The 22,691-nt window shown below is 51.6% G+C and overlaps 1 protein-coding gene across 4 annotated transcripts in view; it reads right to left on the bottom strand.

The window, feature by feature from the left end:
- The window catches only part of DAAM1 (dishevelled associated activator of morphogenesis 1), a 98,991-nt gene that overhangs the window by 16,369 nt on the left and 59,931 nt on the right, over positions 1-22,691 (bottom strand). For 3 of the 4 annotated variants that reach the window (XM_074868966.1, XM_074868963.1, XM_074868965.1), the window contains 14 exons: positions 17,213-17,278; positions 14,486-14,580; positions 12,310-12,643; positions 11,728-11,838; positions 11,507-11,610; positions 11,010-11,076; positions 10,730-10,847; positions 10,466-10,604; positions 9,927-9,985; positions 9,401-9,588; positions 8,772-9,080; positions 8,550-8,657; positions 3,632-3,661; positions 2,160-2,263 (listed from right to left, as the gene is read on the bottom strand). In XM_074868966.1, coding sequence (XP_074725067.1) covers positions 2,160-2,263; positions 3,632-3,661; positions 8,550-8,657; positions 8,772-9,080; positions 9,401-9,588; positions 9,927-9,985; positions 10,466-10,604; positions 10,730-10,847; positions 11,010-11,076; positions 11,507-11,610; positions 11,728-11,838; positions 12,310-12,643; positions 14,486-14,580; positions 17,213-17,278 — 1,832 coding nt within the window. The remainder of the gene's footprint in view (positions 1-2,159; positions 2,264-3,631; positions 3,662-8,549; positions 8,658-8,771; positions 9,081-9,400; positions 9,589-9,926; positions 9,986-10,465; positions 10,605-10,729; positions 10,848-11,009; positions 11,077-11,506; positions 11,611-11,727; positions 11,839-12,309; positions 12,644-14,485; positions 14,581-17,212; positions 17,279-22,691) is intronic. The other variant, XM_074868967.1, reaches the window with a different exon arrangement.

Genomic DNA, 22,691 nt, shown 5'->3' with positions numbered 1-22,691 from the left:
AGCCACCCTGCGAAACCAGGTTAAGCCGAGCCCTTTGCAACACCAGGGCCAGGGACCCGCTGCTCCATCTGATCAGGGATGGGCAACTGGGACAGGCAGAGAGGAAAGGATTTACCCAAGGTCACACGGAATCTGCTGGAGATGCAGGGGATGGACCTGAGCCCACCAGCTGGATGCCTGGGCTTCATCCTGACACCGCCCTTCCTTTTAGCTGCTTGGCATCAAGAATAAATCACCTAAAAGGGTTTTGGGGAGAGAAACTCGATTGTGGTCCTCTGCAGAAACGGGGGAAGGAGCAGATTTGGCTGCTGCTGTGCAGTGCTAGAGAAATGCCCTGTCCGGCTGGGCCCTCCGCCTGCGCATCCCCAGGAGCACCATGGGATGAACCCCAAAGCATCTCCAAAGCAGTGGCTGGCAAAAGCCACTGCTTTCCCAGAGCCACTTGTCCCTGCAGGGCTGCGGGATGTGCCCAGGAAAAGCTGTATGAGAGGCCTGGGGACCACCCTGCTGGGCAGGTCCAATCCTGCTTCTTCCCTTGGAAACAACCCAAAGGGGATGGCAGACAGCCAGAAGCCTCTGTGTTGCCCTTTTTGTGGGATTAATTACTGGCGACCCATTTCCAGCCATCGCTTTCTTGGAAGAGAAAGGTTTGCTGGTGAGATGAAATTAAGACCTTTACTCAGTAAGATACGGAAGATGCCTTTGAAGTTCAGCGCTTGGGCAGCTCCCCTTCCCACCGAAGGGGCTATTTGTGTGCTTAACTTTCAATTACACATTTAGACCTCTGGCTGAATTACACCTAAACCCACTCTGATTACGCTCAGCCTAAGAACGCTGGGGAACAGCCCAGCCAGTGCCCTGAATCCCATCGCTTTACTTGCTAATAGCTGGCTGCCATAGACGTACTCACTTGCCTGCTGCTTTAAACTCTGCTTTCATCGTCATCCTTTTTATTTGGACTGTTCGGAAGTACAAAAATCCCCAGAAGCAACCCAGAGCAGAAACAGCCATAAACACGGCAATTTTACCACTGAACGCTACAGCTCATGGCTCGCTGCACTCATCGCTCCCGCTGCCTGTGGGGCTGCAAACCACCTCCGGGAGAGTGTGAAGAATCACCAGGGACTGTGAGTTACCCAACCAGAGGGGTTTTTTGCAGACATCAGCCTCTGCATGCTTTCCAGGGAAGGAAACCAGGCGGGCTGCCCAGACGAGGCACCAGCTCCACTGACCCACGGTCCGGGAAAACACAGAATTTGGGCACTGCGGCTGCAAGCCCAATCTGCCAGGGATGCTGCTCCATCCCAGCCAGTCCCAGGTGGCACAAAAGCTTCTGTGCTTCCAGGCAGCAGAGTAAATATTTCTGAATGGAGCTATATTTTACTACTGTTGGGATTTTTTTTTTCTGGGTGAGTCAGATACAAGTGGCATTTTCTACTGCTGTTTGCTTTGCTTTTTTTTCAAGTAGCTACACTGATGGTTCATCCTTTCAGACCACCACAGCCTGGCTTCTCCTTTCTCAGGAGTCAGTCTTACTGGTGTAGTTTATCTTGCCAAAAAAGGCCCCTTTTATCCTCTTGGCAGCTAGCCAGGGATCGGATTAAATTGCTGGTAGCAGTGCTGAGCCCTCCTGGTGAGGGGCGTGCGGGAGGCTGCCATCCAGTGGGGCTGGGCAGCTGTAAGAGGGGGATGTCCCCTTCCCGAAATCCAGATGTGGCACAGGAGACCTGCACAGGCAGCCAGGCCCTGGCCAAATTACACTGCTGCTCCCCGCATCCTGCCAATACCCAGTGCTTTCCCCAGCCTAACAGAGACCCTCTTCAACCGCCACCAAGGAGCAAACACAACCCAGGCCAAGGAAGATGAGAGGTGAAACCAACCCCCTCCCACCCCCTGTAAAGGCTCACCGGGTACCCCAGCCCCTCTGGGACTTTCCAGGGACACAAAATTGCCACGTACCCGGTTAAGCACATCTCCCCCCCTGGGCCACCCTGCCACAAATGGTGTAAGGCTATAGCTGGGTTCAGGTGTCACTGGCTCTCCTCCCACGCTGGCTCCTGTCATTAAAACCTCCTTGGGGATAAGGAGCACCCCCCAGCCCAGGGCAGGGTATCAAGCATCCCCCCACTCCCTGGAGGGCGAGAAGGCATTAACTGTACCTGGAGAGGAGGATATTGCAATTCTGAGCTCTCCGGCCGTCTATGACCGAAAGCTCCTTGACTTTATGCCGGGAACTCAAAGTGTCATTGATAGCATCTTCCTTCTACAAAAAAATAAGGAAAAGAAAAAAAAAGGAAAAGCCTGGAGAAAAGCCTTGAAGAAGCAAAGACATTTAGTACTCTCAGCACATAGCAGCACGATACACAGCGGGTCCCCATTAATCAGGAGTGTCACCATGGGTTACGGGTAAAACCCATGGCCTGTAACTGAAACACAGTAAGTCATTTCATAAACCAGAGCTGGCTTTGAAGCCCCTGGTTAGAAATGTAAATATTTTCTCAGACAGGGAAGATTTAAAAATCTGCAAACACACAGGCGCTGCTGAATAAATAAAGCTGGGCTTTCTTAGCATACATATTTGTGATACTTCATTAAATCCTTGCATGAAATATTTCATTACGGGCTGCTGCACACACTCAGCATCACTCTTGTTCTTCACCCCCGCTCCAAACATCTGCAGTTGCCCTTCACGCAACAGTCCTCCCCAGCAAGCTAACCAGTGCAAGCTACCAGACTTGCAAATGTAACATGAAGCATTTGCAGCAATTTCAGTTTAATTCTCCCAAAATAAGGGATTTCAAAGCAGGAATCAGTGTGGCATAAACACCTACATCTCCTAAGCAGCTTAAACACGTTACCTTCATATAAGTAACAATATATCAAGTGGTGGTTGTGGGCAAACGGGCAAAAAGCAATTTTGCAGGGTTGCCCAAGGGGTTCATGTTGCCCCTGGTTTTAATTTACCATATCACATGTTTTAGTAAGGTTAATCAATTAAAAGCCAGCTATTCAATCCTCCTGGAAGGAACACAACCTGGAGCTGCAAGGTCCCATGCACTACAGATCTGCACTAAACGTCTATGAGCGTAGACCTGGCACACAGCCATCGCATGTGTTGGGAGTGAGCACAGAAGTTCCCATTTTTTACTCTTTTTCTTCTTTGAATGAAAAAAACCTACAGCTATGAGAAGCGGGAAGCTGCCGGCACAGGTGGTGTCGAGTGAAGGAAAGTGAGCCCCATGTCACCTACTATCAGCTGCCCCTCTCGTGTGCCTTGCTTGCTCTGACTGTGATGAAGCACAGAGCTTCAACCTGTACGTATGAGTTTATTTATTTCCATGTTTTGACAAGCAGAAAAGCCCAGTGGTAGGAGCTTCTCTGTGTTAGTTCAACCCCTGGATTCAGATGTTGGCTTTGATGTCTCATCAGACAGCAGAGAGGGCAGCTTCTTACTTACCAGCCTCCCTGGCTCCAACTTTCAAGCGGCTCCTCCTGGTGATCTTTGTACCTCTCTGATTTAACCCCCACTTTGCCACACGTTAACCACCCCCAGCACCGCACCGTCCCCAGTCCCGCGCTCGCCCTGCTCTCGCCATTCGCAGGTGCCGAGCTCCTGCGGATGCTCACTTACCTGTCTGGAGTTACCGTTCACAAAGAAGTCCTACGGCCATAGCAGAAGCATGGAAAAAGGCAGTAAAAACACATGCAGTTCAGTGATCTTGGCAAAACCAAAAGGAATTGAAGCACAGACAAGGGGAGGGTGCAACACAGGGGGTTTGGCAGCACGGGGTGGCACGCGGGGTCTGCCAGCGCTGAAATAGGGGGGATGGACATGAAAATGTGGTGAAGATTAAAGGATGCTCAGAAGGGGAGGGCTGATGGGAGAGGTGGCTCCATGAATGGATCAGGCCAAGGTGTTGGTGTGCAAGGAGGTGAGGAGGGGATATGGGACGAGGTGGGAGGATGCTGGCCAAGCCCTGCCACCGTTCTGCACGAGTCGGCAAGTGGTGGCCCAAAGGCATAGCACTGCTCAGCCCGCCGTGCCGGGGAAGAAAATTGCTAGTTTTTGCAAATCTGAGGGACTGAAATGCCAATGCGACTGCCAGGAAAAACAGGGCTTTCAAGTGGAAATAATGAGAGGCTCATCCCGGAGCAACTCTGGCCACAGCAAAACTTTACCATTTGCCATGGCAACACGTTTCCCCTTGACTTCTCCTCTGACAGGGACAACCTCCCTTCTCCAGGGCTCAGCAGCCTGGCCAAATGCCACCCTGATGCCCACCAGCACCGCACTCCTCTGAAGACCTGATTGTCCTGCCGGGCTCCCCTCACCAGACTGGAAGCACGTGTGGCAAAGCCAGCACCACACACGTGTGCACACACAGAGGAGGTGTTTTCCCTCCTTGTTCCCTGGGCTGCATCTTTTTTTTTTTTTTTTTTTGGTGCTTGGCTCAAGAGACCAGATGGCAGCTCCATGATGGAGAGGGAGGTTTCAAAGGTGCAAAAATGGTTATTTTTTTTAAAAAAAAAAAGAAGACAGAGGAGGTAAGTGGGTCCAAACACAGTTGGTTTACAAGGGTGCTTCCCTCCAGCCCCTCTGTGCCGAGGTGATCGATGGCCCATGTGCCTGGTTTGATTTGGTCATCCCCAAACAGCCCATCACTGCTGCCTTTTTAAAGGAAACCTTGTTTATGCAGGTTTTCCCCTGATTGGCTGCTGAAGCTGGATCAGCCCAGGACCCACATGTGGCTCTGGGCAGGAGGGTGGGAAAGGGCTCTGTTAGATGCCACCCAACACCCGGGGCTGGGGGACTGGCACCCGCTGGGGGCTGAGCTATGCCAATCGCAAGCCCTGTGGCTAAAAACCAACACGTCAGGCTTTCCTCGAGCCCACAGAAACACTGCGGCCAAGCAGAACAAGATGTGCCAGGAGGCAAAGAAACACCAGCCAAGAAAAAGAGCGACTGACCCTTTCTTCACCAGAGGGATGGGCACCCATGGGGTGTGGTACGGGCAGCCCGGCACGGCGTAAAGCGTTCCCCGAGGCAGTGTTGCACCCGTCTGTGTAGAAACATGTGTTGAAGAGCTGCCACGACCTTCCCCAGGAGCAGAGCTCTGGCAATGCCACCACAGTAGAGTCTTTGCAAGGAAAGGGGGACCTGCAGACCCTGAGTAAGGACACCCAAGCTGCCACTGCTATACTTCAGGGAGGTTAGATGGAAAACTGTACGATTTAGCTGGATGTGAGGCTGTTGCAACAGCAGAATTTAACTCTGTGAATCAGTTGAGGTTGAGGATCGGTGTTTCATAAAGCAACCTCTTCCCAGCAGGCTCCTTCGTGGGACAGGCACAAAGCACATCCACAAGCTGCAATGGGTATCTTCTTGCTCGTTTAACTGGCCTTTAATTAGGAAGCCTTCCTTCCATCCTAACGCTCAGACCTGCCCCATGATGCTCAGACCTGCTCCACACTGCTGGAGAGGAGAAGGATGCGGTGGTCCTCCTGCAGTCTCCTGCTCCAGGAGAAGGAGGGCTCCTCATACATTAAGGTAGAGAAAAGGCTCATTACAAAAACCCTCCCTCTCTGCCTCAAACCAGCCTTATCCCTGACCCTTTTCCTCGCATGAATGGTGATCCAGCCTCTGCTGCAGGATGGTGGTGTAAGAAGGAGTAGCTTTAAATCTGCTATCACCATCCCCACAAATGTTCCCCACCCTTGTTGCCCCTGGCCACTGTGCAGGTCACTCTTATTTGCATGGAAGAGCTGGAGGCTCTTCTTTCATCCTTTTTTGGGAGATTAATTCTTACCCAGCTCACTGCTAAGCCCCTGGTTCACCAACATGTATTTTTCCACTTGGCCCTGGCTCTTATACATCACTCACCGCTGTGGGACTTGCCAGGACTGCCCTGGCTGTGTCACTGTCCTTTATCAGCATCAGTCTCTCAGTCTCTTCCCCTTGCAGGCTCTCAAAACATCTCCGATGAAGGTGCAGACCCTGCGTAGCACACCTAAGCCCTGATAGCCTTAGACTTGCTTTTCTCCATCACCGCATGCACATCCTTAAGGAGCTACCCCCAGCCCTGTCGGGTCCTCACACCACAGCCTGAAACGCAGAGCTCCCGTTGGTTTTTCTGTTACATCTAGCAAGATTGGTAAATGCTGGTATCTTGTACAGGACAGGGAGGATATGGGCTCCCCTGACAGCTCAGGGCAAGCGTCCACTCTTTGCCCAGCACGGGGCAGGGATGCTCCCAGGCTGAGCCCCAGGAAGCCCAGAGGGCTCCTGTCCTTCCTACATGGAAAGGACCTTTCCCAAGAGCTGCAGACCTCACTTTACAGTCTGCGTTTACATCCCAGCCTGTGACATGGGAAAAGCATTTAAAGAGATGCTTAAAATTAAGTACATCATTAAGTCTCAGAACTGTGCACTACTTAGGGAATCCCAGGCACTATGGCAAGAAAAATAACCGAGTGCCATCAACAACAGCCCCGCAACAGCTACTTGTGGGGGGTCTGAGAGCTCTCTGCACCACACGCACCTGCCCCCAAACTGTGCTGGGGTGCTGGCCACAGTGATGTACCACCCAGCCATGCGATTTCAGAGCCCTGGTTTGCTCAGGGCATGGGCAGGCAGGCAGCCCCTGATGTTCCACACTGTGTCTGAGGACAAGTGAGAGGTGCAATCACCAAGGGAGTGATTTTCAGTCAAGGGCTCAAGACAGGGAGCAGGGAGGAGAAATCCCTGTTCCTCCACTGCTTGCTCAGAACAGAAGGCAACTTTTGCTAGAGCTCAAAAACACTGCAAATGATTAAGGCATCTTTCCCTGCAGGGACAGGCCATTCGCATGGAGCTCCCCCAGCCCCACACCGAAGCGCCCTGTGGTGCACATGTTATCTCAAGGAGCGCATCTAACCCCACGTGCCAGCAGCTGTCTGCAGAGCCGTGCTGCCAGCAACTTCAGGGCACACAGTCAGGCACCCCCTCCCCATGCTGAGACTGCAAGTGGGGGCACCCGGGGGACTCACAGGTGAGCAAGCATGCGCCCTCAGGTCCAGGGGCATGTGCCCCATCACTTAACTTGCACAAACCGGTGCTACCATGAAGCATGGATGAGCCACAAGGAACTTGTGTGACATGCTCCCAAGGGTGGCATCTCACAGGTGAACTTTCACTTCCTCTTTCCCAATCTCCCTTCCAGACGCTCTCACAGCATCTTCTGTCAGTCCCACCCCAGTCCCTGGCTCCCACATTCAGCTCCCATTTGGTTCTCATCCCATCTGGGGTGAAAGCCTGTGTCACAGTGCCCCTTGCAGCACCTTCCCCTTCTTGCTGACACTGAACCTAACCAGCCGCTTCACCCAGCAGGATCTTGGCCAAGCCAAATTATTTTTAAATTCCTGCCTGACAATAATCTGCAGCACACCAGGTGATTCATGGACTTGGGCAGGCAAGCCAGAGGACAAATCATCCTGCTGACACACCAGGTTTCTATTCTTGCTTCCCTTCCATTTCCATCTCGTCTTCAGACGTGCCCTTCAGCAGGCACGAGTCAAGCTCCAAAAACACAGGAGGAAAGAGCCAGCACCATGGTCACCTATTCCCAAAACACACCGGGGCAGCACACACTTTTGGTGGGTTACTCTTGGTATTTGCCCTGCTCTAAATCTGCCCTAATCTTTCCCTCAATTAGCCTCTGGAAGAGATTAAACTCTCACGTTGCCTAAGGAGCTTATGTGTTGGGTCCACTCCTCCCCAGCACCGTCCCTCCGCCTGAGCCTGACGAGAGCAGGACAAGCTGTTCTCTCCTCCCAGCAACGCAGCCAGACATCAGCAGGTGAACATGACTTTTTCAGCCTATTTCCTTGCTTTTTCTCCTGCCTTCTTGAAAACCTCATTGCTTTTGCCCATCGTGGTTGTGTCTGGGGTAAAACAAGTGTCTAATTTTCTTCGTCTGCTTTGATGCCTTCCAAACTGGGGCCATATTGCTTGAGCAGGAGATTAAAAAGCAGAGACTTTTGCCTGCAGTGTCATTATTTTGATTTGGGATTTGTTTTTTTGTTCAAAGCTCACATTTTGCTCTGGGCTCACTACAAAAATAAAAGAAGAGATCCACCCATGGTAGATGTGGGCAAAACTTAGTCCTTCTTGGCCAGAGAGGGATAGAAATTTTCCACCCAATACAGAGACATGAAGCAGTTGCTGTTAAGAGCGATCCAAAAATATCACCCAACTGTGGCCACATCTTGGGGCTATTTTCATACATTCCCTCTTTTTTTGTTGTTTTTTTGGTGATCCATCTTCATGATGCATGTGGTCAGGTGTGTGGGCAGGGGTGAAATCAGGCACACTGAGCCGTGAACGGCCACTTCAATGCAAAGGCACTAGCGTGCGGATGAGAGGATAAAGCAGATCGAGTTGATCTGGCAAACATGTTGTTGGTATGAAATAATGACGGGAGACATGTTTTGAGACCACAAGAGAAACCGCGCGATCTTGTAATGGCGGAGCCTTGCCCAGATGCCCATGTGTGCCCTGGGCCAGCCATTACCTGCTGTCTTTGGTAGGCGGAGAACGTCCTTTCCAGGTCTTCAAGGTCCAGGATTTTGAACACTTTTGTGTCATCTATGTCAGTCCACACAGTGCCTGCCAGCTTGTTCTGCAAGACAGTGGGAGCACTTCAGGCTGGGGGTCCCCTGCCCACCTGCCCTTACATCAGGAGGTGGCCATCTGGCACTTCTGGTTTCACTGCCCAAATTATTGCCCGGCTTACCTCTGGCAGTTTGGACCAGTTGAAGGACTTGAGGGCGTTCGTTGGCTGTGGGATGCTCTTCTTCTTAAAGGCCATGCCCAGAGGTGCTCCAGGGGGAGGCATCACCCCATCCAGGTGTGGGAGACCGGAGAGAGGTGGGGGACCGCATGGAGGGGGTGGGGGTGGGGGAGGCGGTGGGGGACATCCCCCTGGGGGTGGCGGTGGTGGTGGAGGGGGAAGAAGGGATCCGGGAGCTGGAGAAGGTGAAGGGCCACCAGGAGCTCCTGGTGGCATGGGAGGTCCTCTGGGGCTGGCAGCACAGATCGCCCTCTGGGAGAGAAAGAGGAGGGGAGACTGGTCATACGGAGCTGGGGGACACCACCCAAGAAATGTCCCCATGCCAATTTTTTTTTTTTTTTTCCCAAAATTTAACCAGCATAGGAAGCACTCAAAAGCTTCAGCGCTTCCAACTGAGGTCTGATGCAGCTGGAGAGGCAAAATCACACCATCACTAGGGATGGACATCTTGGTGGCCCTCCCAACAAGCACCTCTCTCAGCCGCCTGTGCAGCTCAGCCCCTAGAAATCACCTCATGGTGTTGCAGGGGGTTTGGGACTGGGCCATAATGTGGAGGAGGTTCAGGGCCTCACCCTGCTCATCTCGTGGAGCTGCGCTGTGAGATCTGCCACCTGCTGCTTGACCTGCTTGTGCTCGCTGGACTCCTTCTCCAGCTTCTCCTTCATCTTATTCAGCGTCTGCATCATTTCTTCCTTCTCCTGGGCCTTGGCATCACACTCCCGCTCCTTCTTCTCCAGCTTCTGCTGAAGCTCAGTGTGCTCTGAAACAGCCCCATGAGATCAATTTTGGGTGACAAACACTCCCTTTTGGCAAACAGCAGTGTGCAGGGGACTAACCCCCATGCTGCCCTGCAGAGAAGCTGCACAGTTAAGAAAAGGGAGCATGTGCTGTGCCTTAATACCCCGGCCAGGGCCTCCCCATGAAAAAATGAGTATCTGCTTTGCCCATTTCCTTTGGAAGCCCCATAGAGTGATACTGTCTCAGCCACTCAAAAAAGCCTGCAGAGTCCATGCAGATAAATACACGCATACGTTCTCCATTTAGCTTACCGCACATGCTAAGGTTAAAGTTAACACCATATATCTCTCCATCACTCACCTTTTCGCATTTTTTCTGCTTGCTCTTTCCACTGTTTCACTTCATTTTCATTGACTAACCTAAAAGGAAAAGACATGTAGCACATGAGACAATCCTACCACAGTAAAGAAGCAACCATCATCAGCAAGAAACAGGATTGAGCAAGCCCAGGCAGTGGGATTTAAAGCTCCCAAACTGGTATTTCTAACACCTCTGCTCTGCCTCCCCTGGCAGGGTTTTGCAGTCTGGGATGCAGCGCTGCCTCAACAGCTCCAGGGATGCTGGCTTGTCCAGCCGACATGCAGAAACATCACCGGGTGACAGTAAGTAAGTGATGAATAAGGAACAGTGACAGCAGCAGTCAGGGGAAATAACTCACTGAGGACACAGAGGCTGAGCTTAATTCACCTGCACATTGTGCTTAAGAGGCCAAAGTGATGCCACCTGGCAGGGATAACCCCCAGCCCTGGCCCTCGCCAGAGAGGCTGGCAGCAAAGCCACGGTGGCCCATGTTGGTGCTGCTCAGCAGCCAGCCCCAGGAAAGGCGGGCAAGCACTTACATTCGGACAACATTTTTAATATTGAAGTTTTCCAGGGGAGTGGCGTCGGGGTCCTGCCCTTTGTCACTCTGGATGACGATCTGCTGCACGATCCTGTCGAGCAGCAGCCAGTACTGGACAGTGTTGCCGCTTCTTTTATCTGGAGGGGAAAGAGGGGACAGAGTGAGGGGAGCAGCAGGGAGGTCTCTGCCATCCCCAGGGAGGAGACGTGGGCTGCCAAGCCCCCGGCAGCCGTGGGTTTCCTCGCCTCCTCCCGGGACTCACAAGGCATTTGGAGACAGTGGTGCAGGATAGACATAAAGTGCGGGTACGCCTCGGTGTGTGTCAGCCTCTTCCTCGTCAGCTCGAACATCTGAGTCGCACTTTTGGTGTCGATGTGGACCTGTGGACAGGAGTGAAGCAAGGTCAGGCCATCAGACCACTGACAGCACCGCCTGTTTCCTGAGACTCAGGTCCAAACCCCACAAGCCATCCCATGTCTCAGGCCATGTAGAGGCTTTTAAAAGGAACCGTGACATCAAGTGCCAGTGTCTGTCATACTCACCAGCTCAAATCTTTTGGCAAATTCCAGTTCATCTTCATTTCTAAGCATTTCAAAAAAATCTAAGTGCCTGAGGAAAGAAAGGGGGAAAAAAAGACTGTTAAAAGCAGAGACAAATGTGATGATTAATAAATTGCAGGCAGCCAGTCTGGCAGTGGCCCAGAGACAAGCAGGATTTGAAACATCACCCGGATCTTCAGTTTCGAGCTCCCAGTCATTACAGTCTGTCCAAGGAGCCTTTGGGGACGAGGAGGGGAGGAGGAGGGCTGAGAGCATCCCCCAGGCCCCTGATGGCACATCCTTTCCAGATCAACCCTATGTTAGAGTGCAGCAAAACTATGCTGGGGTTTTCCCCTCCTTCACTGGTGACAGCAAAGAATTTCCTCAAAAGGGGCGAGTCTAGACCCACATGCCTTCCCCAAATGCCAAGTCCAGGAACCAGAAAGCAAGGGTGCAAGGCAAGGGCAAAAATAACCAGCAGGCTGGAGGTCACTACTCACCGGTCAAGGGTTGAATTTTCATGCTCTCTTAGTTTATCAATGACTGGCTGGATCCCAAGCATGAGAAATTCGTATCTCAGATGGAGTCTGAAATCCAGGCTTTCCTGCAAAAGACAGTTGTGGGGTCAACACAGAAAGATGCACACACCCAGAAAGCTCACTGAAGTGAAAACACCCAAACCCACCAAAACACCTCCCTCTCCAAGAGCCCTGGTGCTCACCACGCCTGCCCCCTGGCTCAGGACTGCATTGATGAAGGACATGATGGCTGTCTTGAGGCTCACTTCATCTCGATACCGCCCCGTGCTCTTGTCCAAGTCATTGATCAGCGTCTGCCAGACACACAGCATCAGTTAAATGCCCAGTGACAGCCCCAATGCTGCACAAACAGCCAGGGGACACATACAGGAACAACTCCCCGTGATGCTCCTATAGTCCTGTAGCAACCTGCTGGTGATGGATCATCAGCTGCTGCCCTGCTGTAACACAGCCCACCCCAGCACCCATTTTGGCTAACATCAGGCCATCCAGGTGTGTTGCAACACCTTGCAGAGCTGTGATCCCAGCAACCCTGCACAAACAAGCTTTTTTTTATTTTTTTTTGTGGGTGCTCCCTTAAATAAGGGGTTCCTTACCCAGCTGCAGACCTCATCAGACATGGTTCCGGGGTAATTCCCAGAGTATCTGAGTTGCAAACGGCCATAATAAATCATTTAGATAATAAAGCATTTAGGTATCCAGGAGGAGGAAGAGACACGAATGCCCAATTTCGCGAGCTGAGGGGTGAGTTGAGACCCACCTACCTGAAAACGAGTCCGTTCGCTGGCGTATTTCTGGTAGTGCAGCATCGCCTCCAGTACCTTTTTGTGGCCCCCGGGAACCAGGCACACAGCGCCCATGATTTCCAGCACTGCCACCTTCGTCTTAATATTCTCCGTGCTCAGACTCTGAGCGATTACATTAATACTCTCTGAATGGGCCAGGACGTGAGCCCGGCCCAGGGAGTTGTTCATTAGTGCTTTTATACATCCAATGAGCGAGGTATGTATTTGAGACTTTGCAGTCTCATAGTCCATGCTTTTGAGAAAGTTCAGAATACACGACAAGCCATCCAGGTCGATGAACCGGGTTACAAACCTGTCAGAAAGAGGGGTTTTAGCTCTAAAACCAAAAGCTAAAGGACCCTTTTACCCTCAAACAGGGCTGAGTCATCTGTTTTTGTAAACCCAGGACCTTCTTACATATTTTTTCCTGGACTTTGAATAGCAGAAAGTCTGCAGGACTCCTATGGCCCAGAGACAGGGATAGGGTTGCAAAAATCCATTTAATCAGTGCCCAGTAGTGTAGGCAACCAGGCATCATCTGCACAAGGTTGTCCAGAGCTAGGATATTTGGAAGAGGACCAGCTAACCGAGCCATCAGCACAAGCCCCAGGGTGGAGGTTAGGAGTTTGCAGCCATGCAGCTGCAAAACCTTCCCAGTCCCCAACCTGAGTTCTAAATTTCACTTGCTTGCGACCAGTTTTGCACAGGACTGGAAGAAGCTCCCAAGCTGTGGAGTCACCTCCTTGGTCAGCTGCAGACACCCCAACAGCAGCCGAGACCATGTCCATGATGCCTGTCAGACTCTCTGCTTCCTGCTGCCTCTCCTGCCTCACCATCCACATCCTTCTCCTCCCTTAGGCACATCTCACCAATTTTAAGGGGTTTCTGATTTTTATGATGACTTATAACGCTGCTAAACAGAAAGCAGACAGCAAATGCATGGCAGTGCCTCAGGCAGATTCACTACAGCAGGCTGTAACACTGCATGCTGCTCAGGCATTTTAGGACCTCCCTGCCCGATGCCATCCAGGCTGGGTGTATTCTGGTTTGGCAAAAGGCACAGGCTCGGAAAGCAAATAAGCCAAAAACATCCCAGCACTGGGATGATTTTAATTCGAAACAAGCCATGCTGATGCACAGCAACAAAAGGGGTAATTGCAGGCTCAGGAAAAACTGATTTCTCTGCTTCAAAGCCTGTTCTTATAGCCAAAGTCAATAGGAAATCTGATGTTCACTTCCCTGGGCGCAAAAGCAGGTCCAACAGGTAAAATTGTCTATAAAGCCTGCTGGATCCTTCTGACTTCCAGTGAGACAGACTCACAAACCACTTTTAAGGTCTTTGGAAAGTTTCATGGCTGGATACCAGCCCTGCTTCCATGGGACAGCAGGGAGACAGAACCCAAGACGTCGGGGTTCCATGGACATTGGGTGCTCACCCCTGACCCTGGGAATTTCTTACCAAGTACCATCACCAGAACCATTGCAAAAGAGAAACAGAAGAGGGGAATGCAATTACAAGCACTAGTTGTTTCTTCCATAACCAGACCAGGTCATGAAACATTTTCCCATCAGAAAATGTTGACCTGAGATATCTTAAAGGTTTTGCAGATGTGTGCATGCAGACTCCAGAGAAACTGAATTTAGGAAAAACTACAGACATTCAGAAAGAGTCCCACCCTTTCTTTATCCTCCCCATCAAAACCTCCCAGAAACATTTTTTTTTTTCTTGCATTTTATAAAATCCTGAAGATTCATGTGATTTTATTCCTTTAAAAAGTGCAAGAGAAGTTGAAGTTGAAACAAAGGGCCTGGTTGACCAACAAAAACTGGATTTAAAAAAAAAAAAATCAATCTGGAAGGAATTTTTGCATTTTGTTCCAATGAGAACAAAAGCAAATTTGAAAAAAAAAGAAGCTGCCTGATTTGCCTGAACAGATGTGAAGGTCCTGGTGGCTCTCGGTCACTAAAAGGACCAAGGAAAAGGAACAAAATGGCAAGAGGTGAATCAAAAAAAGCAAGTAGCGTTTCAGTGTCCTTGCCTCCTTTGTTCTGAGCAGGCCCTACTTATATTTCTACTTAATCCCCTGCCCCACCAAAGGACATGAATCAAGAACCATGACCGCGGTGATAAAGCCATGAAATCGAAGGGAATTGCCTCATTGGTTTTGTCCGCAGTGCAGTCTTCAAACTTTCGATTGTTTTATTCCTCTCCTCCTCGTCTTCTTTTTCCAAAGCGATCAGTGACTTTCTCTGCAAAAGCAGAAAGGCAGATGTGAGAGGGGAGGTTTCCCTGTGAAGTGTGTGCCCGAGGAATGGGAGTGCCCACCGCCTGCCGTGCCAAGCCATGGGAGCTGGGGACCCTAAACAGATTCTGGAAGTCTAAAAGTCCAGATCCTTATGGCAATCGCAGGACTCGGGAAAAGGGGCAGTTTGGCAAAACCCCAGCAGTCTGCAAAGAGACGGCCTGGACTGGGGACAGCAGGGTGAACGCATCAATTTAGGCTGAAGACGCTGCCTGCACGCACCCAGACAACTCACTAGCACATGTGAAATTAAGCTGCAAGTGTTTGGGGCATCACAAGCCAGTGACACCCCAATCCACATGGGCTTTGGAGCAGAGTCGCTGGTGGCCTTGCATCTCCCCGGCCACTTGGGTTTTGTTTCAAAGCAGCAGGAAATGAACATTTCCTGAGCGAGGCCACAGGAGCCCAGTGCTCTCTTCCCCAAACCAGTTCTCACCCCCCAGCAAGCCCTGGCAAAATGCTGGGCTTCAATGCCCCGAGACAATCGGGACAGCTGGATCTTGAGAGGACACACTTAGCATTGTCCTGCGTGATCATTAAGTTCCAGAGTTAATGCCCTGCAGATAGGAGTAGTGTCACCCCAAATTGCTAACCTGCAACTCATCCAGACAAGCCCATGTTGGAGGTTGCTCGTGACTGTCCCCCCGCAACCCTCAGACTCAGAGCACAGAGAAAGGCTGCAATTCAGGAGAGGAGCATCACAACTCATGGGCTCTGGATGTAAATCCTGGCACGTCCCCTATGACCCATGACTCTCCAGAAAACACACTTGGTAAAAGAAAGAGGTAAATAAGTGCATCACAGTATGTCATGAGCAAGTGTCCAGCTGAATTCTGCTCAGAGATGCTGCAGGTGACATCCGGAGGATGTGAACCTTGGTGTGTTTCCAGGGCGGGAGGGGGCTGTGAGAATGCAAGGGCCTAAGCCAGTACTAACTGGGGGTCCACAGAAGGAAGGTGCTAAATTGGGGTAGGGGAGAAGGGGTGCATCCTTTAGCCTCCCCTGGTACCCATGCATCCCAAGAGGTACCCATGTGCCCCTGCAGAGAAGGTGGGGGGCTCAGGGGATGCCCTGCAGCCAGGAGGGGATGGGTTGCTGCATCTACGCTCGGGGTCAGTCAGGGGGGTCCTGCCAACCCCGTCGCTCCCAGGCCTCCCAGCGTAACCTACCAGTGTGCTCCTGGGTTGGGGACAGTGGCTGCGTGCACAGGATGCCCTTTGCATCTCCCACACTGAATTTCACTATCTGGCTGGTGCTGGGGGCTGGGACCCTGACTCCTGCAGCTCCACCTGGGTAGCACGGCTGCCTGCAGCCCCGTGCATGCAGGCTTGCTCACCCCAACTCATGCAGCCAAGGCCACAGCTAAAGCAACACCCCAGGTGCCTCCTGCCCCATCCGATGGTGCTGGGCCCTTGGAGGTGTCAGGGTGAGCCCCGCCAGCACCAGCTGAGGCTAAGCCAAAGAAGAGAGAAAGGGTCCCAGGAGATATAAAGAGCTGTGCTGACCCCTGCATTTAACCCAGCTCCTCTTTGGCAGTGTGTCACAGAGATCAAAGCCACCTTCCAGGCATCTGGCAGGCTTTGCTCACAAGCTCTGCTCAGGCTCAGGGCTTTTCCTGGCTGGTAGCCCGTGGCCAGCCCTGGGTGTCCGTGCCTTCCCAGAGGGGAGCAGCACACTCCTTCCTGGCTTGCAGCCCCCTGCTCGCCCCTCTGTCCCTGCTCCCCCACCCAGCCCTACCTTCCCTGTCACCCTGGCCCCATGACAGGAGGGCAAACATTGGGGGGAAAAAAAGAAAAATACTTTTCTTTCTCATTTTCCATGCTGCTCCCATTCCTAGTGCAGTGGCCATGAACCTCGGCACCTTCAGCCTCCAAAAGCAGGAGTGAGGATGGAGGGGCTCTGAACTGGGCAGCTTTGCAGGAAATAAACTGTATTTCCTACAGAAAACAGCACTATTTCTGTCTTGCCTGGCACGATGCTGAGAAGAAAGCATTTCATAAAATTACACCTAAACACATCCCTCGTGGGACAGGCAACTGGCAGAGTCCTGCCTCACCGTGGCTGCCCAGCACAGAAGGGTGTCTCAGGAGCAAGGCACTAGCAGGCATCCATGAAAAAGCACAGGAGCTATCGGCTTCAAAGCAACCGCAGCAGCTTGGTGGCCCAGCAGCATTGCACAATCAAATGGGGACTTTAAAACCCAGCCTGGTGGATTTATACAGAAAGCTGCTATTTGCCATCCACCTCCCAGCCTCCCAGGCCAGGGCAAGATGAAATGCCCTTCCTGCCATAGAAACTGCCTTTGTTTTCCAGCTGTATCTGTTGGTCTAATGGAGGATATCCTTAAATACTTTTATCAGGGGTTTCTGAACTGCTGGGACAAATTGCAAGCTAATGCCAACTCCAAATTATTGAGAGGTCCACAGACTCAAAAGGCTGAAAACAGCCAGGTCACAACTTTGTGGCTACAACACTCATCCCCCCCACAGGCACAACGCTGGCCATGCCGCAGACTGTCACCATTACGCTGCTGCCCCATACAGGGTTCGCAAGCACCAAAGTGTTGGGGAAATACTTACAGCAGCCATTGAATTCAGCTGATCGATATAAAATTCCGGCCAGCTGGTGGCTCCTTTATTTTCTTCCTGGTCCCGGAGGGGGCAAAAAAGTGAAACAAAGACAGCAGATTAGTAGAAATAGTGTTAACATCCCCTGCCATTCATGACCTCTGAAGTGCCCTTAAGCTCTTGCATTACTTTATATCAATATAAACGTGACTTTCTACATTCTGAGCTCACCACCAAGAGCTCCAGCTATGGGAACATTACCTGATTTACTGAACTAGCATATTTTATATACGATCTGTTACACCACCTGCCTGTGACCAAACTTGCCCCGCTAATACTGCATCAGTCTTGTGGTTATCAGCTTTGGAGAAACCACACTGAAATTTTACATCCAGATTTCTCTTGTACCAACAATACAGTGCCCTTGAAGGTTTGGCTGCACAGCCCCAATGAATGTGCTTTGGGGGAAAAAAAGGTGTCTCTTACAGGTAATGAAAAGTGAATAAACATGACATGAACTAGGCTCCACTCTTGCAGCAGAGCCATGACTTACCAATGTCCTAAGAGAGGCTCCAGACACAACAGACAACTCCTCTGGGGGCTTCATTAGTTGTTAGGAGGGAACATGCACCTGACAAAGTCCCCTGTTAAAGGATGTCACCCCTGGGCCCATGATCTATGACACTGAAAGGTGCACAGCCTCATTTCATCATCCGGTCTACAATGCCCTGCATCTGGTGGGACTCACAAGGGGTTTTCAGGTTCTACCATGTTCTTTTAGGATGTGACTGAAGGACCTCTGAGCCCAGCTCAGATAAATTACACTGCGTATCCCCAAGTACTGCTTGGAGCGAGTAGGCAGATTTTGAGGGAATACTTCAAGATCAACCCTTTCCTCCCCTGTATTTTCCTAAAAACTTACACCAAAAGAAGAAAAAGGGTTCACAGCAGAAACGCCATGCAGGTCTAGGCTGTAGAGTCAACCAACACTACACAAATCCCAGGCATCTCCCCTCACTAACCATCTTCAGTTCATAGCCCAACTTGCTGCACGGCTTTTCCCATTCCCTAAATTTAAGAGACGTTTGCAAAGGTCATCCTACACCGCAATCGCCTGAGATGGTGGGAGCTGGATGACCTACTCCTCTGCTCCTACGTCTGTGCGTGCAGACAATTACTGATCCTCCGGCTGATTTCAGCAAGCCCAAGAAGTAGAGTCCCAAATATTTACTGTGGTTCAAGAGGCATACGTGGGAAATGTTCATGCATCCAAACTTCCCAAGATGCAGCTTGCCAAGATGAGAAAACAAGGAGTCAGCGATAGGTAATGTGGATGGGACCCAGCTCCCCCCCAGCAGAGCAGCCCATTCCCGCAGGCCTGACCCTTCACTGTGCCTGGCTCCACGATGGGGACAAAGGAAGTTTAGGAGCAACAAGGGACCTGGCAGACCCTTGGGCATCTCCTGTGACATGCGGATGGCCAAGAGAAGTTGCTCGTCCACCCTCGTGCCACCTCCAGCCCTCTCCAAGTGGTGTGATCCATCCTGGCAGTAATCAGATCACCCCAGTAGCTGTCCATGCCCTCGGGCAGGCTGCCACTGACAGATGCACATCCACAAGCCTCACTTTTTAAAAATCTTCTATAGATCTGGTAAAGTTTAAAGCAAATAAAGTAACTTTCCTGAGCAAGAAGACTGAATTCAGCCCTCCCTTCCCTCTGCTTTAATAATTTGGGTTGTTCTTCCCTCCTTCTCCTGCCAAGAACTGAGGTTTTGAATAAAACACTTGATTCACCTGCCCTCCACATTTGATTTTATTTTCACCCAAGTGGGAATCAGCAGAGAGCAAGAATTTTTTTTGCAATGTTAGAAAAATAACAAAAAAAATCTGTCCTACCCATGCTACTGCCAAACCTAATAAACCTGAAGGAGGCCCCACTGCCTGCCTCTGTGTGGATGGAGGTCCATTCATAGTCATGCTCTGACAATTAGTTTTTGCCAGCAACAAATAAAACCATCCCCATCCTGTCCAAATAGTGCTTAAAAAAAGGGAAATGCTCATCTGCTGGCTGAGCATGCAACACACAGCCTCATGGAGAGAGACAAGGATGTCTTTGGTCTTCTTGCAGCCAGGAAAAATGGGATGCACTGGCTTCTCTCCACTTTCCCCTCTCCTGAACACTCGCCTCCAGCAAAGGCAAGAGGATGGAGGGGCAGAGACCTCTTGCCATCTGCTGGCAAACGGACTTGGTGAAGCAATCCTCCCCAGGAACATCCGGCTGCCCATCCTGACTCATTTATGGCCATGTCTGGGATCACATGCAGGGGCTGTCACCTGCTAGCATAGTCTGGCCACCTGAAGCCATGGCCAGGGGGAGGTTGCCACTGTGGTGGGAAAACCCAATGTCTTCCCAAGGGGCTGGGAAGAGGACACTCGCTTGAGGCTGTCTGGTCAGTCAGAGCTTCCCACCACTGGATTGTGTGGAGAAATACCTGCCATGTCTGCAGGAATCCTGGCAGCTGGCATGTCCGCTCACACACAGCCTGGTGAAAGACATCCAGATTGTCAGAAAGATGCTCAGGAGGGTGCCAGGAGGCTTGAGAAACAGGGGTGTAATTTATATTTACAAGTAGAACGGAAAGACACAAAATATACCACCGCCCCCTGTGGAGCTGAAGGAAGACCTTCTGCTTCTCCTGAGGGGTGGGCAAAGTAAACTGTCATATTTTGCAAAGTATTTGTCACCCCAGGGAAACACACATCATTTCTGCAACCTCTGGGTTAGAGCTATCTGTTTAACCCAGGTGGGACCACCAGTCCCTGGGAGCAAGGTGGGAGCAGGATATGGGGAACTGGCCATGGCCAACCACCAACGGGGACGTGGGGATGTGAGGTCAGGCTGCACCCGATGGCAGGTTCAATCTGCAGAGCATTGCTTGCATTATTTCCCTGCAACCAAAGGGCAGTTTCTTGGTGCCAGCCCTATTCAGCGCTGCCCACCTGTCCTGCTGGATGATCCCATCTTTCCTCAGAGGTGCCAAGCAGCTGGGGTGAGGCCCATGCCACCTTCCTGTTCGGTGACGATCCCATCTAACACAGGCAGCCAGGTCTTTCTGGTTTCTCAGCTCAAATCTCACGCCTTCCTAAAGGACACTCCCATCTGCTCCGGTGTGCAAAAGCACACCCCTCCCTGGGACACACTTTCATACACAGCATACTGTCTACATGCACCAGAATCAGGAGAGAGCACGTACATGTAGCAGAGGCACCGAAGAAGAAGGGAGGGATGCTGGGGAGCCATGAGCCCCATGCATGTCTGCCAACCCACCCCTCTGAGCCATCCTACATTCTGCCATGTGAAGGCTCTGCACAAACCCTGCAAAGCCTGTGGGCAAAGATTGTGATTTTCTCAGTTTTCCTGCCTCGATTTAGAGGCTGGCATGAAAACAGTGCCCTGGGGGACGGTGGAGTCATGGCACCCACATGCGCCTTGAACATGGTCAGAAAAGGGACCAGGTCCTGTCGCCTCCTGGAGACATCACTGGAGGTCCCCCCATCACTCTGAGATACCATCAGCACCTCTTAAGAGAAGCATCCCTCTCCCTCCAGTGCTCCCAGCAGTGACACCAACTGGGAAAGGTGTCAAAATCCCCACCACAGCACAGCACCAAGAGTTGTTCAGATGCACCCAGCCAGGACATTTGGGCAGGGAGCAAAACCCGTGCTGAGGAACGGGGTGGGAAGGCAGCGGGGCCAGCTCATCCCGTATTCCAGGACCTTCCCGCGTGGTATGAACACCTGCGAGGCAGGCAGGGATCTGGACCTGCTGCTCGTTTAGGGCTGAAAAGAAGCGGTGGAGCAAAAAAATAAAGGTCTCCGGAGGGGGCGGAGGGGAGGCTGAACAACAAAATTGGCTAAACTGCTCATTTATAATTAACGTGCTGCATTATAAATATTTCCCTTTGCTCTGCTCCCTTGGGCTCTTGCATTTCCTCCCTGAAACCCCCAATTTAGAGAGCACTCTCAATTAAGTGCAGCAGAACCTCATTAATTCAGATGAGCAGCCGGGCAGGCTCGTTGGAAAGCAGCTTCCCAGGCAAAGGGAGACTGCACAATAAAGCAGGCAAAGATCAGGGCACGGCTTCCCCCGGCATTGCTCAGTGGTAATTACTGTGGCTAATGGTCTACAGCACACTGATAAGTGTCCTTTAGTGCATTCGGTGGTGGTAAAGAAATCTCCCTACAAAGCGACGAGCCCGGAGGGAAGTGACTCACAAGGCTTTGCTCAGAGGCAGGAGGAGGGAGGAACCTCTCCAGGGCACCACGGGTTGAAAGGGTGAATTTGTAAAATGGTTTCTCAGCAGCCAGGGTGGGTTTTGGGCATGTGAGTTTTGCAGCCTGCCTTTGACAACGGGCGCTCAGATGTGGAGCAGAGTACCACCGCTGTCAGCTCTCCAGGATGCTCCATCGCATTCCGTCCAGCTGGCACCAGGGACACAAACATCTCCCAATTTCTTCTTCTCTGGGCTGTGTTTAGGTCTCTCCTGTGTTCGCTTGCTTCTCAAGAAGCACAGAAGTGAGGGCTGATGGAACCCTACTGACAGCCCAGCAGGCTGATGGCTGTAATTGCACAGTGCAGGGACAGGTATCCCTTCTCATTTGTAACATCTGCATCAACAACCCTCGCTGTCCTCTAGGAAATGGCCCCAATGGACACACATGCTCTGCTGTAAAAATTAGGAAATGCTAAAGCCGTGCAGCCAAGGGCAATCTTTGCCCTGCCCCCTCCTTCATTTTCTACCCACTCCCCCTGACACCCACTTCTTCCTTCCAAGCAAAAATACAAATCACATCAGCTACGACCCCGCATCGCTGCACCTCCTCCTTGCCTCTGCTGCCCTTCACCCCTGGGCTTCATGCACCGGGCTGATAGATGCTGCTGCTTGGCTGTTTCACACCTCGGTGGCAGTGGTGGGGGGCTGTCGTGGTGTGAACCTGATGAGCAAGCTCCATCCCCTCTGTCGGCGCCAGATGCCACAGGGAAAGCAGCACCCAGTCAAGACACCTCATTAGCGGGAGCTTTTCCAACTGAAGGTCACTGAACTGCCAGCTCCAGCCATCCCTTTGCTCTTCCTGGGGAGATTTCAAGCTCCCCAGCCCTGCCATGTGTTGGTGACAAGCCTGACACATCCACAGCCCATGTGTCTGCCCCTTGGGGTGTCAGCAGCTCCCACAGCCAGAAGTGCCCTTGCTCTTCCCAGTGACCCTCCTCAGGACACTGGGCAGCAGCACAGAGGAGCTGGTGGCTCAGCCAGCTGTGGCATGAAAGCCGTTTACGGGCTAGTCTTGGCCCCATTTGGGAACCATTATTTACACATGGAAGGTGCATCTCCATGAGCTCCTGTTGCTCTGACCTGCAGGAATGCAGCTGCCAGGAGCAATGCACTCTTCTGCTCGCAGAGTGTCCCCATGGGGGTGGGGAGAAAGACAC

Source organism: Strix uralensis, chromosome 4 (genome assembly GCF_047716275.1).
Source record: "Strix uralensis isolate ZFMK-TIS-50842 chromosome 4, bStrUra1, whole genome shotgun sequence".
Classification (NCBI taxonomy): Eukaryota; Metazoa; Chordata; class Aves; order Strigiformes; family Strigidae; genus Strix; species Strix uralensis.
The sequence above is the reverse complement of the archived record's forward strand: the minus strand, read 5'-3'. Positions and strand labels throughout refer to the sequence as shown.